The sequence below is a fragment of the Oryzias melastigma genome, linkage group LG23 (genome assembly GCF_002922805.2).
Source record: "Oryzias melastigma strain HK-1 linkage group LG23, ASM292280v2, whole genome shotgun sequence".
Taxonomy (NCBI): domain Eukaryota; kingdom Metazoa; phylum Chordata; class Actinopteri; order Beloniformes; family Adrianichthyidae; genus Oryzias; species Oryzias melastigma.
Genome location: NC_050534.1, coordinates 15,582,164 through 15,599,011, shown reverse-complemented (window position 1 = coordinate 15,599,011; position 16,848 = coordinate 15,582,164). Strand labels below are relative to the sequence as shown.

Genomic DNA, 16,848 nt, shown 5'->3' with positions numbered 1-16,848 from the left:
CTTATATATGATGAAAACTCAAACGTTTGGGTTTAAACATCAGTGGAACCACAAAATAATGCATTCAGAGTCACTGAGAACCAGAATATTTGTGCAAAAACAGAATTTTTCCTCTATTCTTGAAGCAAAAAGATGAATCAATGTTTATGGTAACATTCTTTAATGAGCAACTTACAGTAGTAGGAAGTAATGCTGAGTCCTTCAGGGACACTGCAGTGTATTGATTCAAGTTTGACCCTCAACTCTTTAACAAATATGTGTTGGCATTTTTCTGATGAAGGACCTAAAAAACATTTCTGAGCATTATTTGGTATAAATTTTGGTGGATCAGGAGCAGACAAAAATAAATGTTTGAAAAAGATACACTGGATTGCCCACAAGCTCCCTCCTTTGAGTTCTTAGTAACGGTGAGGGAAAAGGGGGCGGAGTTGCTCCACGCCAACAGTCCCACCCACAACTCAGAGACAAATTTCTAATGAGCTACAGCCGCTCTGCAGAAACTATGTCCTAGAAAATAGCACTTTTTAAAATTTTATTTTGGCTGAAGACGTCATAAACACAGTAGCCAACACTCCATCGCAGCAAAAAATAGTGAAAACAATTTTTTTAAAGTGTGCAAACAAAAAAATGAACTGAAAATGACAAGAAACACTTCCATAAATAAAAATTAATATTGCTGCAAATTAAAAAAGCTAATGGAGAAAAAAAGAACAGTAGTGGGAATTGGTAAACGAACAATAAAGTAATTGTAGATGTTGGTGGTCATTTTATTTTATTTTATTTGGATCAATGTTTAGTTAAAACATTTCCAATATTTCATATTTAGACTTGCTAAGAAGTTCTTTAGAGAAAAGATTTTGGTAACTGCCAAAAAAAGGAAAGCCACAAATATCACTGCTTCTATATTTGAAATATAGAGAAACTAAGAAGATGAAATTGTGAACTTTACAAGTGCCAAAAGGGGCAAATGAAGAGCAAGAAAAAGAGGACGATTGTTTGAAAGGGGAACTTCAAAGGGAGGCTAAAACGAAAATGTGGACAGAAGGAATGAATGTGGAAAAATAAAAAGGCTCTGAACCAAATCAACATTTAATAGAGCTGTCAGGTCAGTTTTCTTCTGCAATAATAGAGCACTGAAGGTAAAAAGGATCAGAGCAGTTCAAAAAGCTGCTAAAACTACTCAGCATAATGTAAGTGTGATGTAATACCTGTATTTATGTCTAGAATCCCTAAAAATCTGATCATTTGGAAAATGGGATTCGTCTGTCCTGCTTTACTAACTTTTATTTATTTATTTATTTATTGACAGATGTGAAGTAAAAAAAATGGTTTCTTAGAAATAAATTAATTAGAGGAAAAATGTTGGGGATCTTAGTTATTTCTATGAAGAGCTGATCAGAGAACAATCCGTCAAGCTTTTAGAGCTCCCCTCAAACAAAGCGCTTCGCTGCAGCTCGGAGAATCATGACTCTGCTGTACGGATGTTTCATGGTGACTCCGCCTCCATCCATCAGGCTGGGAGCTGATCTATGAGGATCACTTTCATGAGCACAAAGGGGACGTTTTAGCAAGTTGGAACCATTAAAATGAATCTTGTGTGCATAAATTTACTCCATCTAACATGTTTTTGCTATAGGTTGAATACTTTATAATTCAATGGAAAGACATCTAATCTTCATGGAAAGTGTGGAGAAATGCTCCACCTGACCTACAGTGCACTAACATGTAGAAGAAATATATATTCACTGCACTTCTACCATTACAGATTTAAATATAGTATATTTTCAAATTAAAAGTAGTCCTAAAATAGGGAGAAAATGAACCTGTTGTGATTAGTCATCCAAAACAATTCAAATTCAATTATATTTTTTTGTTTTTGTGGTTTAATTGAACAGATTTTAACAATAAGTATTTTTTAAAGATATTTAAATGTAATTGAACATTATTTTTTAACTTAAAATTTGTAAAATAAGATAATTTCTGATGGAAACTTAGTTTTGATTCGCAAACGAAAAAATCAGAAACCTCAACCATAGTGGACTTTCAAAATAAAATTCTCAGACCCTTTCAAAATAAGACATTATTAACCGGTTTACTACACAGTAATGACTCTCTTCCTTTTGTGTTTTATTCAAAGTGTTACATTGACTAATATATCGTTTTTTGTAAAAACTACACATTTTAGAGGTTTTGTTTTCCTTATGTGGTTATCTGGGGATTTTTTCAGAATCTGTGAGTGAATCAAACAAAAATTGAGGAAACAGTTATTTGTGTATGTCCTTTAAATTGTTTCTAGAATCTGGAAACATTTAGCACACCTGACGATTCAGGAAAACAAATAGATTAAAGACAGTATAGTGTCACTTAAATGTAAATGAAATGATTTCAGTGAAAGGATTAATAAATGGAGAGATTTGAACGAGAAAACAGCTTTATCCTGTTCGGTTTTTGACAAAGAGTTTCTAATAATAGATGGATTCACAGGACAGTGTTTTGACTGCTCATCTAAAGGAACATGATATAAGTGTGAACGTGTTATTTCAGCTTTGAGCCTCAGGAATGCCATATTAGGACAGTTCAACACTATCCGTCCTAATATGATAGAAGTGTGAGTGTATTTTTTTAAAGATTTATCTCATGTATTGTCAGTATAACATCAACAGTTAAATATTTTTCACAAAAATCTATTGTTATAAGTGTTTTTTCCCAGTATTCTATCTTTGAATGTATTATCATTTATTTTTTTACTAATAACCTGCTTTTCTTCTCAAAGTCTAATTAAATAAATAACAAAATTAAGTTGTTTTTATCAAGTAAGCAGGTAGAAGGAAACTATTTTGTTCCTCTATTATCATGCAATTGTGAGATAATAAGCAAAAATAAATAAATAACAGGGCAAATGCCTCACCAAAAATAAACGTTTTAAACAAACTTTGGATAAATCTTTACCTGCTTTAAAGAGTCAACAGTAAACAGGCTAAAATGTGATTTTCTGGGGATGAAATGTTTCTGCAGCCACAAACTGAACAGCTTTCAGTGTTTCTGTGCATGTGACCGAGTTCAGCCGCGTTTCCTGCTGATGCTGCGTGTGGCACCAGCAGTTGCTAAGCTACAATTACATTCTCCCTGCCTCAATTTGCAAACGTCAATCTTCAGCGGTTCATCAATTAAAACAGTTTTTTGTTTGCCTTCCTCCTCTGTTGTCTTCTATTAATCGGCGCTGCCTCTCTGGAGCTTCATTTTGGTCAACAGCAGAGAAATCATTTTAATTGAATGACTTTAGTATAAAGATTTTTATCTAGTGAGAAGTCAGAAGATTCAAAAATGTCTTTCTACGAAAATTCAATGCTGAAATCATTTGGTTCTAAATCTTTTATCATTTTCAGGTTATCTCCGACTTTCTTGATATTTTGTTGACTTTATCCACCAAATCTGCAGGAATGAGTATGAAAGCGTTTTGTATTCAATAAAACAAAAACATTTTGTTCAGATTATTTTTTTGCAGATGCGAGGTCTGTTTTGTTTATGTGCTCGTCACAAAATCCCCCCTTTATTCTTACTTTATCCACAAACATCAGGTATTAGTTATATTGTTCAGTATGAACTGTTTATTTTTGATTACAGTCTGAGTTTTTCATAAATGGATCCATATGTTCTGATCTTTGAGGTTTGCCTTGATGTTGATGCTGGAGAAGCTGCAGATTCATTCAGGGACCGTCAATAAACTACATATTTATCAGTAACTCATCATAAATAATCCCCAAAACATCACAAGTTATTATCATTCTTTAAACAAACTCCATAGAAATCCTTTTATATCAATAATCTTCTCTTAGCGTGAACCTGAGTGTTTGAGGATTGTAAATTATCCTCACTTTAAGACTACAACAGGAGTAATCATAAAAACCAGGTACTCTAAAATACAAAAAATTATCTTGGAAAAACAAAAACAAAAAATATTAATTAATATTAATATTAATTGGGGGGGCGGTCTATAAAAAAAAATATATCTTGGAAAATTAAAAAAAAACAATGAAAATTGAGGGTGGGGGGATCCTAGAAAAACAGAGAAAAATTTTCTTGAAAAACAACAAGAAATTTAAAAAAGTACTTTGAGGGGGAAAGTCTCGAAAAACAAAAAATGATCTTAAAAAACAAAAAATTTAGAAAAATTTTGAAAATTTAGGAGAAAAATCTAGAAAAAACAAAAAAATATATTTAAAAATAAGAGAAACAACTAGATACACAGGAATAATATATTGGAAAAACAAAAACATTATCTGAAAAATTATTTTAAAAATATATCGAAAGCCCTACAAAAATTCTCAAATGTTTTAAACAATTTTCTAGGAAAAAAAATATATATATATATATCATATGGAAAAATACAAAATATATAAAATAAAGTTAAAAAATTACCGTATTTTATGGACTATAAGTCCCGTTTTTTTTTCATAGATTGGCTGTTCCTGCGACTTACATTCCAGTGCGACTTGTATACGTTTTTTCTTCTTCATTATGTTTTTATTGGCCCCTGCGACTTATACTCCGAAAAATACGATACGTTTAAAAGTTGGAAAAATTATAGTGAAAAATTGAAAAAAAAAATGATCAAAAACAACAAAAAAAATCAGTTAAAAAAAAGTTAAAAAAATCTCGAAAAATGAAAAGCATTGTATAGAGTAAAAAAAAACATTTTTATTTTTTTCATGGAATACATTATTTTAATTCATTTTTATTGAATCCAATAATCTTCCTCAGGTGAGTGAACTAGATTCAGCTAAGCTATAGAAAAGGGGTATTTTTGCCTCTCATAACTACAAATATCAACTCAAGTTGTTCTTTAAATATCTAATATAGCTAAAATAGAACAAATATCAGCTGTAAATGTATTTTCTAAAGTCTGTAAGGATCTAAATCTTTTTAAGGGCTCATACGTCTGCCGTTAAGTCAATAAGAAGAGATAAATAGTTTCTCACTGTGAGATGTGAAGAGCCTGACAGGTGTATTCCTTCCATTGTGCGTCAGAGTGGGCCTGCAGCGTGTTTGTGTTGTGGGTGGGTGGATGGATGGATGTGGGACTGCCTGCAGGCTGTTCTCTGTCTCTCGTCCTCTCCTCTTTCATTACCAGTATTTTTGGAGATCACATAGCTTCACTTTTGCCGCTGCAGTCTCCAACTCTGACGGCGTTTCTGGGTGAATGGAGCTTCCTGTGTGCTGCAGCTGTCTGCCCGCACACAGCATCTGTGCTCAACTGTAATTATCAGTCTGCATGAGAAACCTCTGGAGGGAAGGACAAAGGGGGGAGCTGAACTCTCTCCTGGCTTCCCTCTGGATTAATTAAAGGTGAAACTGTGGAGCCCAAACGGGCTCCAGTGTGTGCTCTGTGTGCACTTTTATTTTCTTAATAAATACTCTTACATCAACTTCAAACAATCCCTGTAATATAAATATACATGATTGTTTTAACAGGCAAATGCTCTGCTTCAAGGTAAATAATTTGTAAATACTATCACCTATTTAAATGTTCTCTAAGGTGATCAATTTAATTAAAAAAAAAGCTAACATCTATTTTTTCCAGATTTATTGAACTTTAGTTTAAAAGGAAAAGACATTAAGATATAAAAACTTGTTGGTGGCTTAAATTTAAAGACTTAAAGTGTTTTTACTAAGTGAAAATAAATAAAAAAAATGAAATTATGTCTGAAATTTAGAATAGAATTTATAACCAATGACACATGTGCCAGAATGAGTAGGTTGGGGAACCCAGGTGAAAAATAGTGGTTGTAAAAAATATTTTGTCCATCAAATAACTTACTTGTTCACTTTTAGGGATTATCAATGTTTTATATGAATTTAAAAAGTAAAATCACATTTAAATATGACATAAATGTATTTTATATCTAACTAACTTACTTATTATTTTTCTATACATTTAAACATATACTTTCACCTTTTAATTTCCATTTTATTTAGTATCTGGGTGTACATTTTAGTTTGTTATCGTAGACAGGAAGGGCTTTCCCTTTGTGCTTGTGTTTTTAATCATGTTTACAGTTAAAAAAGATTCTAAGAGTATTGATATTTTTTAATCTAAAAGGTGTAAACGTCAGAAGACTCCTACAGGAAGTCTTCTTCTCAAAGCCGTTAATCAAAGGTTTAGACTTCCTGCCCCAAATACATCTGAAAGTAAAATGAACTTTTAATGATTTTTAGTGATTATTTTTCAATTGTGTTTTTTTTTAGGCTTGTTTTTTTTCTCCGCAGTATTTCTTTAGAAATGGTTTTTTTTTTTCTGCAGCTGTTATAAAAGTTTAGATGTGCGACTGGATTGAATTAAAATTCCATTTTATTCTGCATGAATTATCAAGGTGGTTTCTTTCAAGGATACATCATTAAAACGTGGTCCTTCAACTAACTTTTAATGTGGATTAAACAAATCTAGAGAAAATAACATGGAAATTAGAATAACATTTTTCTAGGATGAATAGTGTGGAGCAAATCCTTTTTGCTCACTTTTCATTAATGAGATTAATCTTTTTTCCTTTAAAAAAAACTACATGGCAGCTCACTACAACTTAGAAACTTCATTTCAGGTCGTTTTTTAAATCTATTTCAGTTCTTTGAGACTTCCCAAATATAGCAAACAAACTATATTTAAATTAAATTATTAAGAAATTATCTTAAAAAAATTTTAGATTATTTAATTTGACTATATCCACTTATTTTACTACAACTTAGAGTTGCAGAGGGGCATTTTTGAAGTGTTTATTCGTATCATGGTGCAGAAAATAAGTGTTTGATTTAAAAAAAAAAAAAAAAAAAAATCACCTCCACACTTTGTAATGTAATCCTGGTTGTCGATAACAGAGGACATCATCGGGTTTTCACACTCTGTAGCTTCTATCGTGGTCCATTCCTCCATGCAGATCTTCTCAAGAGCTCATGCTGGAAAATTAAACATGTTTTTATTTTCTGATTGGTGGAAGGTTTTGGTTGGGTCCATTCCTCCTTCCCTTGGTTAATGAATTATTTAAGACACTTAAAATTTTCAAAATAAAGTAGTCAATCGCATTAATCTTAGATTTAGTCACAAGCAGAGGATGAGAAAAACACATTTTCTTTTTAATCAGGGTATCTTCTGAGTAAACTACACATTTATTTTTGTTTTGTTTTAGTTTCCAGTTGTGATGACAAATACTCTCATTCACTACACACACCAGCTGGTGTTTAAAACCTACGACAAGCAGCTCTGAGAGCCAAAACGACAACTTTTACTAAGTGTTTCAGTCCACAAGTGTGTTAGTTTTTTATGTTTTTTTTTTACTGAAATACACTAACTATAAGTATTTGTCTGATGTCTAACAGGGCAGTAATGTTGTGGAGGACCAGGATCTGCTGGAAATTGGGATTCTCAACTCGGCTCACAGACAACGCCTGCTGCAGGCCATTCGGCTGCTGCCCAGGGTCAGTACTGCCAAAAAATCACCCAAACATGGTGTTTTATTCATTTACAGATACACGTATCATTTTCAGGTGTCTATATATCTTCAAATATCTTAATTTTTCACAAAACTACAAAGTCCTCACATCCTGATATCTTTAGAGCTTTTTAGGAGTTAAAGAAAATGCTGCAGTGTCCATAAAGCAAAAATTAATCTGAGATGGAACTTTTTTGTCAGCATTTTCCTTTTTTCCATCAATGTAAGAGAATAAATCCGTGGAGCCCCTCATGATGATCACGTTTGCACAGAAATCTGCAGGCAAACCCGAAGCAGAGGCTGCCGGATTTGTTCTGGAAACCTGATCAGCTCAGAGTTTGTTTGCTTTTGCAGTAAAACTAAATTATCCATGATCTGCTACACCTCAGGAATCGAGTCTGGACTGGAACTCCCGGCTGTTGCTGTTTTATTCAGACTACTCCTCCAAAATTTGAACATACAGCACGTCTTAAATTATTCGGTGTTAGAAAGTAGCTTGATGTGGTGAAGAGGGAGAGAATGTGGACAGAAGATGGAAAAATAAACAACTGTCGTAACAGCCGGGAATGCAAGAATTCAGGTTTTTTTTAATCAGACAGCAGATGTCTTGTGATTTTAAGCCTCAGGTGTAAATTAGGAGATAAAAGACATCTTATAAATGTGTGCAGCTCTCCAGGATATCTGTCAGAATCAGACTAATTAAGATGCTTCACAGTGATACTGTTAGTTTTGGTAGAAGAAGGAGTTTTTCCTTAAAAATCTGTTTGTGTTGAAGGTTCGACCCATCGGTTATGATGGCAACAACCCCACCTCAGTAGCAGAGTGGCTGGAGTCACTGGAGCTCGGCGACTACACCAAGTCTTTCCTCATCAATGGTTACACCTCCATGGAGCTGGTCAAAAAGATCTGGGAGATCGAGCTCATCAACGTGAGTTTGGTTGTTTCCTTCCCCTCTGCACTGCAAGAACGCACCCCCAGAAAAAAGGAAAACATTCTTAAAAATTTTTTTTTTTTAAATGGTCTTACTCAGAATTTGTATTCTAAAAAAAATTCTAGATACTACGACATGTTTTCTCAAACTAAGATTATTTTACTACTCAATAACTTTTTTGAAAAGATCATTTTTCTGACAGGAAAGAAAATAAGACATTTTTTTAAATTAAAATTTTATTTATTTTTATACAATACAAATCAGCACCACCATAAATAGATATTATATATTAAAAAACAAACAAAAACCAGTAATAAAGTAAAAGACAAGTTACCCGACGAGAGTACTAAACACATTAGAAGGATAATCAAATAAAAGGAAAAAAATAGAACATAAAACATTAAAGGGTAACCAAACACTAAATCAACTGTTTTTAACAGTTGACCCCTATATATGTGGCTTTACAAGTGCTGTATGTTGGTCCTTGACACATTTTTTGACTATTTAAAATAAACTTCCTGAAATTAGTCTAAACCCGTCTGTGTGCTGCCCCCTAGAGGTTGAAATGAGGTATTACTTTTGAATTTTGTGATTGGTCAACAGGTTTAAGTCCCACGTCATTTCAGAAGATTGATGTTATCATGCTTTGCAGTTCCAGTATAAAAGCCCCGCCCATCTTTGATTCTTTAATGGTCGGTTGTTAGCGCGTTAGCGTTAGCATGGCTCGTAGGTGTATTGCCTTTGGTTGTCAAAAATCTACTGGCTTGCACAACTTTCCAGTAGACTTGGAAGTTAGGCAATAGAGGTTGAGTGTAATTGAATCCAGAGAACTCCGTCCTGGTGATTGATTTGAAATGAACGTTTCACTCTGGATCGATTGCTTAGTACGCTAACCTTTATTAGCTATGATGCTAGCATCATGTTTCACCAATCGGACATGGACCCCCTTCACTCTGAGAGTCCCTCCAGCGTCCTGTTGTGTTTCCTTTTAAGATGTACCATTTCAGTGAGAAAGATGTTTAATGTATTTCATTGTGTGGTGCACATGCTGAACATTTCATTTCATGTATTTCTCTCATGTGCCACCATGACCTACAATAAACAAAGGGTCATACACACAACGTCAAAGAAACAGAACATTTCCAATCTGTTTTTAATCTTCTACATGGTCACAGCTGTATTTAACTGAACTAGATCTGGAAATTTGAGGCTGTTGGATTTAACAAAGAGATCATGGGTGTGGTCTCTTGGTCCTGTATCATGTATTAATCTCATAACTTTATTTTGTAGTTGGTTTAATCTATTAGTATAACTTTTGCAAGCATTTACACCTCATTGAAATAGAGAAGCTACAAGTCTATTAAGGAATTGTATAAAAGATGTAAGGCATCTTTATCTAGAAAATGTTTTACTTTATATAAAATACCAGTGTTTTTACTATTAGTATAATTTTCAATTAGTCAATATGGAATTTCCAACTAAGTTTATTATCAAGTACAACTCCTACAGATTCAACTTCAGAAACATTATTAATAACAACGTCCTCAATTTTATTATTTCTATTTTCACATTAATTTCTTGCTCCAAAAATCATAGACTTTGGACTAATTTGTTTGAACATATTTTTTTGAACTTTCTTTTAGCATAAGGTGTACACATTGAAACCCGATATTAGCGGAAGAGGTTTGGTGGGAAATGTCAAAGATGTTTTTGTAGAGACAAGAAGAACTGACAAAGATTAAAGTTCTGATGTCTGTGCACACAGTACTGCTGCCATTATATTACTCCATTCTGCAGAGATAGTGAATTTGGGATATTTAGGTTGGCTGTAAAAAATCATCTCCTGGAAGTCCTGAATTCATTTACTCAAAAATGAGGGAACTGTTTTAACAAACTGAATTTTCCACTTCCTCTTAAATAATAAGGTTTTTACAGCTTCAGTTCAACTGTAATGGAGAGCCCATATCTGTGTCTGCACAACCTTCATGTTCAGATACCTAGAACAGGACTGAAGAGTGAGAAGGTTCCCTCTGCAAAGGCAGCTGTGCTGTGCAGAATGCCTCTGGGGCATTTATCCTCATTACTGTGCAGGGAGCAGAACAGGATGCAGCTTCTCCTTTTATATACTTTTCACTCGCCTTGCTCTGTATTTATTTGTTATGAATGATTATAGCAGCTCAGATGGGGGGGTGCATGCTGGAAGTGAAGAAACATGCTAGAAATATACTTTTTAAAGTTGGGATTTAGTCAGAAATATCTCCATTTAATTTACTGATGTGTTGGTGCAGCAAAAATCCAGAGCAATCAATGGGAGAAGAAGTGAGAGCTAAAACGGATGTATTTCCTTCCCAGTGGAGGATAAAGTAATGAGTGATCAGCTGGAGGAGGTAGAGCGGGAGTTACATAAGCATGTGGGAAGCAAGATGTTTCATCATGCTGGGGATACCGCCCACACACTGCGCCTCTGTGAGCGTCTATGTGTTTTGGGTGCATATGTGAGATAGGAAAAGTGTGAATCCATACGCATGTGTTTATGTATGTGCGGAAATGTCTCAACATGACACAAATCAATGAGTCCGTCTCCTCTGCCATATTGGAAAACAGAGCGGCGTTAAGGTCAAAGTAACCTACTTTCCACATGTGAATATAAATATTTAATAGTGATATTTTTTTTAAACAGAGGTTGTGAGAACAACAGCAGCAGAAGGTGAAACCACTAGAGGCTGCACAAGAACACCAGAATAATATCCAGTATGAATCAGTTTTTGAAATGAGATTCGTCTTTACACTAAATAATTTAAAGTTTGTTTTTATGTCACTTAAAAATTCTTTAGAGAATCACACTCGATTGTTTTGCTCTTTAGCACATTTACCTCTGATGGTGGTTTTAACATGTTCTTGTGGCGTTTTTCTATTGGTGGAGGACATAAATAAAGAAAATTAAGATTAAAATGGAGTGTATTAGTATCTTATATTCAAATTGTTGGGAATCAGGAGCAGAAAAACTTACTATGGCGAGCCTGCTTCCTGCTTGTGATACAGCAGGAGAGCACGTAAACTGATGGACGATGGAAAGAAGCTTTATTAACATCAAATCAAAATCCTAAATATCAAGCTGTTTTAAACCAACTAGTAATGCCAGAAGTACATCAAGTTAACTGGTGACAGCCAAAAATGTGATCGAATTAACTAGTAGTGTGTTCAAATGTGCATTAGTTTACCAGTGGCTACTATTTGTGTTCACTGGTAAACTAGTGGTAATCTAAAAAGGCAACTAGTTGACTCACTACAAGCACGATTTTAGTAAGTCTCATGTAAAGCTCACTAGTCTTACTCATCAACTAGTTGACATTTAGCATGTCAAAAGTAAACTAGTGTGAGGTTTTGGTCACACAAGTTAACCAGTGACAGCCAAAAATGTGAAGTGGTTAACTAGTAATGTTTTAAAATGTGCACTGGTTTACTAATGGACACTATTTGTGTGAACTAGCTTATTTGTTACAATCTAAAAAGACAACTAATTAACTCTTTATAGGCAAATTTTCTACAAGTTAGCTAGTAAGGCTCCTGTAAAGTTCACTAGTCTTACTAATCAACTAGCTAATATTTTATATTAATAGTAAACTAGTATTTACTAGACATTTAAATTACTATTAGTATGAGATTTTGGTCACACTAGTTAACTAGTGAGTTTTATTGGAACCTTCTTAGTGAACTTGTAGAAAATGTGCCTGTAACTAGTTAACTACTGGCTGTTTTATATTCGTACTAGTTACTAGTGAGGACAAGTAGTGTCCACTAGTAAACTAGCGCATATTTTAAAACATTACTAGTTAAATACTTCACGTTTTGTCTGTCACTAGTTTACTAAGTATACTTTTAGGATTAGACCTAAAACAGTCTGATATCACGGATATTGATTTCATGATAAAGGTTTGCCATATCGGGTCTACTCAGCTCCGCCCACAACTCAGATTATCAGATGAACTCCTGCTGCTCTACAGAAACTATGTCCTAATTTTGGCTAAAAACATCATAATCATTATTGAAAGACCACTGGGAATGCTTTTACAGTAGATCAAACAATGATCAAAGGGGGTCTTTAAATGCAAGGAAAAACAGAAAACTAATTTATTGAAGGAATTGTCAATATTTGTGTTTTAATTTGGAATATTAAATGAGGTTTCTTAACAATAACAGGAGATTAGGCCTCAGGTTGTGTACAGAAACTCTGTGCTCAAGCGGGGACTGTAAACCTTTCTTATCACAAAGACGGATTGTTATTGATCTTGTGGCTAACATGTGTGTTTGTGTGTCCGAGGACAGCAGCACACAACAACAGCACACTGTCCCTGGAGGAGTCTCCAGAGGGAAGGAGAGGTCGCTGCTGTGCCTGAGTGGCTCTTTTATCGGGAGATGCTGTGGACAGATATTGCAGTGGGGGAGTAAAGCGCACTGAAGCAGACAGGAGGAAGGATTAACAAAAAATAATACGAATAAAAACAAGGACGGATCCTGAAAAATGAAATTTGGCTACCGCCTTTATGTGGTCACCAGGTAATCGCTATGGGCAACAGATGCTGCTGTGTCCAGGGAGACGAGGGAGAGCTTCAAGCATTGCTAGATGGATGGATTGTTGTGTGTGCGCTTTTGATTGGGTGCATATGTACAGTCATGCTGTTTTGGGATTAGAGGATCAACTCAAAAAGCTTTTTAATCCAGACTGTCTACACACTTTACCACAGGCGGAGAAAGGCTGAATCTTCACCCAGTCCGCCAAATCATGGCGGAATTCCGGTCAACGGACGTCAAACCGGGTTCACCAGATCAGATAACCTGAGACAGACTAGAATAGCAGGATTGGTGTGTTTTTTCTGGATTTTAGATGTGGAGAGATGTGGAAAAGATTGTCTTCAGATTCAGACAATACAACCGATCCATAGTCGCCGGTCATCTACTGTAGCTGCTAGCGCTCAGAAAATACACAACATTTGTTATGACTTCAAAAAGTCATTATTTAATCTAAATATCTGTGCTTCAGAGCACACCCACGAAAATAAATGTGTCTCTCTGCAATTTAGGATTCGGCCTTTGATCAAACCCGCCAAAATAATATCTCGTACTCTGGATTTTAACACAATTTGGACACATGCTCACTACTTTTGTTTTTTTTTTCTCAATGGAAAATCTGAAATCATCCATTTGCAGAAACTTAATATATATGAACTTATTGTGTTTTAAAGATGAAAACTTGCATAATTTATAAAAAAGTAATCGATTTAGCGACATTTTTCATTCAAACGCACTGCATGATCTATGTTTGTCAATCTAGTGAGCATTGATGCACACTAGTTTGTCGCAGAGACTTCTGGGAAGTTTCTAGGATACTGGATTTTCTAATTGTAGATTCAGAGACCCAAACACTCTATATAGTGCAGTATATGCTATAACCAGTCCAAACCTCACAAAACAGGAGATCTGAGGAGATATTTCCTGAAGAGTGAAACCATTTTTTGAGTTTAGATCACCTCACGCTTTTCTGACTGATAAACATTTATCAGAGTGTGGAGACTGTGGGACCTCTCTGAACTGAATTGAAGGGTTTTGAATAGAAACGGGATTCAACACTGTAGTCACAGAGAAGGGAAGCAGAAATATGTTTCATTCAGTCTAAAGCTTTTTGGCACAAAATCTAAATGATTTTCTTTAAATTAGAAGAATTAGGAAGAATGGCTACTTGTAAATAATCAAAACTTTCTTTTAAACCTGATTTTGTTTTTTTCAAAGTGTAGCATTGCTTAACAAATACAAAAAAGCTAATCTTTTATTCATAGCAAAGCACATTTTAACATTTTTTATGCAAAATTACTAGATTCTTTATCAGTTTTTACCATCACATAACGTTTTATACATTTATTTTAGATACTTTACAGTTTCTCTGTCTCTATATTCTAGTGTTAATGTTTCGTCTCTCCTCCATTGTTAGTTCCTTTTTCTACTGCCTGTTTTGAACACTGTTTCAAGGTCACGGTCCCACAGAGCTCTGCTGCTCTGCAGACAGAGAAGGTCGTAAGGAAAAATCCGAACACTTTCAGGACTGACCTATAGGGCTCCATCAACCTCTAAGAGCTTTGGATTGTGTATTTATTTAATATTTTGTGTAAATCTAAAGTGTAAAAATGTTGTATCTTTTAAGAACCTTTCCTGAAATGTAGGTTATTTCAAGCTGTTTATTGGACTTTATTGAATAATAACTTATATGATTAAGAACATTTGGAATTGCAGGACTGTTTTAGAGTTCTGTTATTATCCACAAGGTGGCGCTGCTGCCTTTCAGTTCAGACAGGAAACAAACCAAACTCCAAATTTCATTGAATTAATTCCTCAGAGGGAGCAAATTGAGGCAGGGTTTCTTTTTAGAGATTTACCGTCGGTGACATCAAGGTAATTTAAAAAAAAAAAAACTTTTCATTTGTCATGACGCAGCTACCAGCTCTGAGAGTCTGAGACTCAGGATTGTGGGTAACAGAGATTTATCCATGTTTTACTATGACTGATTGGAAACAGCTCGTTTTTTATTGATATTCTTTAGTGAAAAGATTTGGCTATTTATAGAGTTTAAACTGGCAGAAACTTTAACAGAAATAAATAAATGCAAAACTAACCTCCTAGTAACTTTTTAGTACAATGTTAAGACTTTAATAAATCAATACATCTTGAATTTCTTTATGTTTCTTTATATCAACAAACATCTTATTTTAAGCAATATCTCTAATGAAAAAATTATCCTTTTATTTTATATTGATATATTTTGAAGCAAAAGTTTTATTTTTGGTGCTTAAAAGAACCTGCTTGATTTCATGTAACTCAAAAAGTTTCAAGACAATTTTATCTTAAATTGTGTAATTCTCATCAAACTGTAAAATGATTGAGATTTACCTGGACTCTTGGGGTGAAGGTGTATACTTTGGAGATATAAAACTATTTTTATAGTTATTTTAAGCTGTAACATTTCCAGTACACAGAGGAATGTGATTGTTTAGAGCTCTAATTTTGTCTCAGAGGGAAAGGAAACTAGTTTTATTGTTTTATTTATCTGTACTTATAGCAATATAAAAGCACATTGTTTTCACGGTTTTTAAACTTGTCTTGAAAATAACATTTTTTCTAGTGACCAGTAATCTGTAAGAGTTCAAATGAACTCGTAGAAAATGTAAATGTAGACTCATGTTTCTGCCTCTGCAGCTGCTGATTGCTCTGCCAATCCCCAATCAAGTTAATGGGATAATGACTGCGGCGGAAAACAAAGAAAACATTTCCATTAACCTTTCAAAAGTATTTTGATTTGTGGAAAACTTTTACATGATTAATAGACAAACTTTCGACATGAATCCCTTGTGAAAGTCACACTGCGCAGGCTTGCGATTCCCCTTCAGGGCCAGACTCGTACCTGCATTCTTGCACCATCTCTTCAAACGAAACTTCAGCACGCAGAAACTTGTAGATGTTCTGAAAAATGGCAAATTTCAGAAATTAAAAGCAGAAATGTTGCTGTGGCATTTTAATACTGCTTGTTCTTGGTTGCCATGACAGCTTCTAGTTACCATAGAGACTGTGCAAATGAAAAAAGTCATCTAAAATGAGTCTGTTTGTAGGTACAGAGAATTTCTTTTTCTTGACCACATTCCAAAAAATTCTCAATTCCGTGCTCATCACCTCCTTTGTCACCTCTCCAAAGGGACAGATTGTCTCACATCCCATCACCAGATGGCTGGATGCTGCAGGATCAAACACTCAATACCATAAACCTGCAGCCTATACTTCACTTTTCACATGCAGATTGCCGCTTTTCTGCCTGTTCAAAAGTGCAAAGACGCAGCGTCTGTGAAAAAGGAGATGGTGTTAATTTTCATGTGGGCAGACCTGCTTCAGGACCGCAGTGCGCTTCAGCCCGCTGCCGTAGATGGACTCGCATTCCTCTTCTTGTATCGCTTACCGTGCAGCAGAAAGTGTGGGAGGCGTCAGGAGAGAAAATGTGTAACCTGTTAGTGCACCCTGGACCAGCGGTCGAGCTGCACGGTGGCTCCAGCGTTTACAGGGACTGATGAGTCACTCCAAGAACCGTCTTTACTGGTGTAAAACACTGAATTAGTTAGATCCTTGAGGGTTTTTGCAATAAAAGTTAAACTTAATGATGTCACCTGGCTTCTGTTGCCGGGTAGAAGTTTCTCCGTTAGATTTGGAAAGCAGAAACAAAGAAAGTGTGTCTATTCTATAGATATGATCACCTCTTTACTTACAAAATAAATAAGTAAAGAACCAGTTATAACATTTTAATGAATAATTACATTTGCTTTAAGGCTGAACCACAAGTTGTTTATAAGTGTTGGTTGTTTTCTGAGGGAGGATTTGATACGGACCAGTCATGCACTATCT

General features: G+C 34.7%; 1 protein-coding gene and 1 long non-coding RNA gene across 9 annotated transcripts in view; one reads left to right on the top strand and one right to left on the bottom strand.

Moving 5' to 3' along the window:
* Positions 1–16,848, top strand: part of anks1b (ankyrin repeat and sterile alpha motif domain containing 1B) — a gene marked incomplete at its 5' end in the record, with an annotated part of 85,158 nt that overhangs the window by 32,968 nt on the left and 35,342 nt on the right. For all 7 annotated transcript variants that reach the window (XM_024293077.2, XM_036210271.1, XM_036210270.1 and 4 more), the window contains 2 exon segments: positions 7,369–7,467; positions 8,257–8,409. In XM_024293077.2, the coding sequence (XP_024148845.2) occupies positions 7,369–7,467; positions 8,257–8,409 (252 nt within the window).
* The window catches only part of LOC112159146, a 60,500-nt gene continuing 51,958 nt past the window's right edge, over positions 8,307–16,848 (bottom strand). Inside the window, exons 6-7 of one of the 2 annotated variants that reach the window (XR_004947184.1) lie at positions 15,863–15,921; positions 8,307–8,439 (exon numbers count right to left, since the gene is read on the bottom strand). This is a non-coding gene — a long non-coding RNA (uncharacterized LOC112159146). Of the gene's footprint in view, positions 8,440–15,217; positions 15,922–16,848 lie in introns of those variants that run through there. The other variant, XR_004947183.1, reaches the window with a different exon arrangement.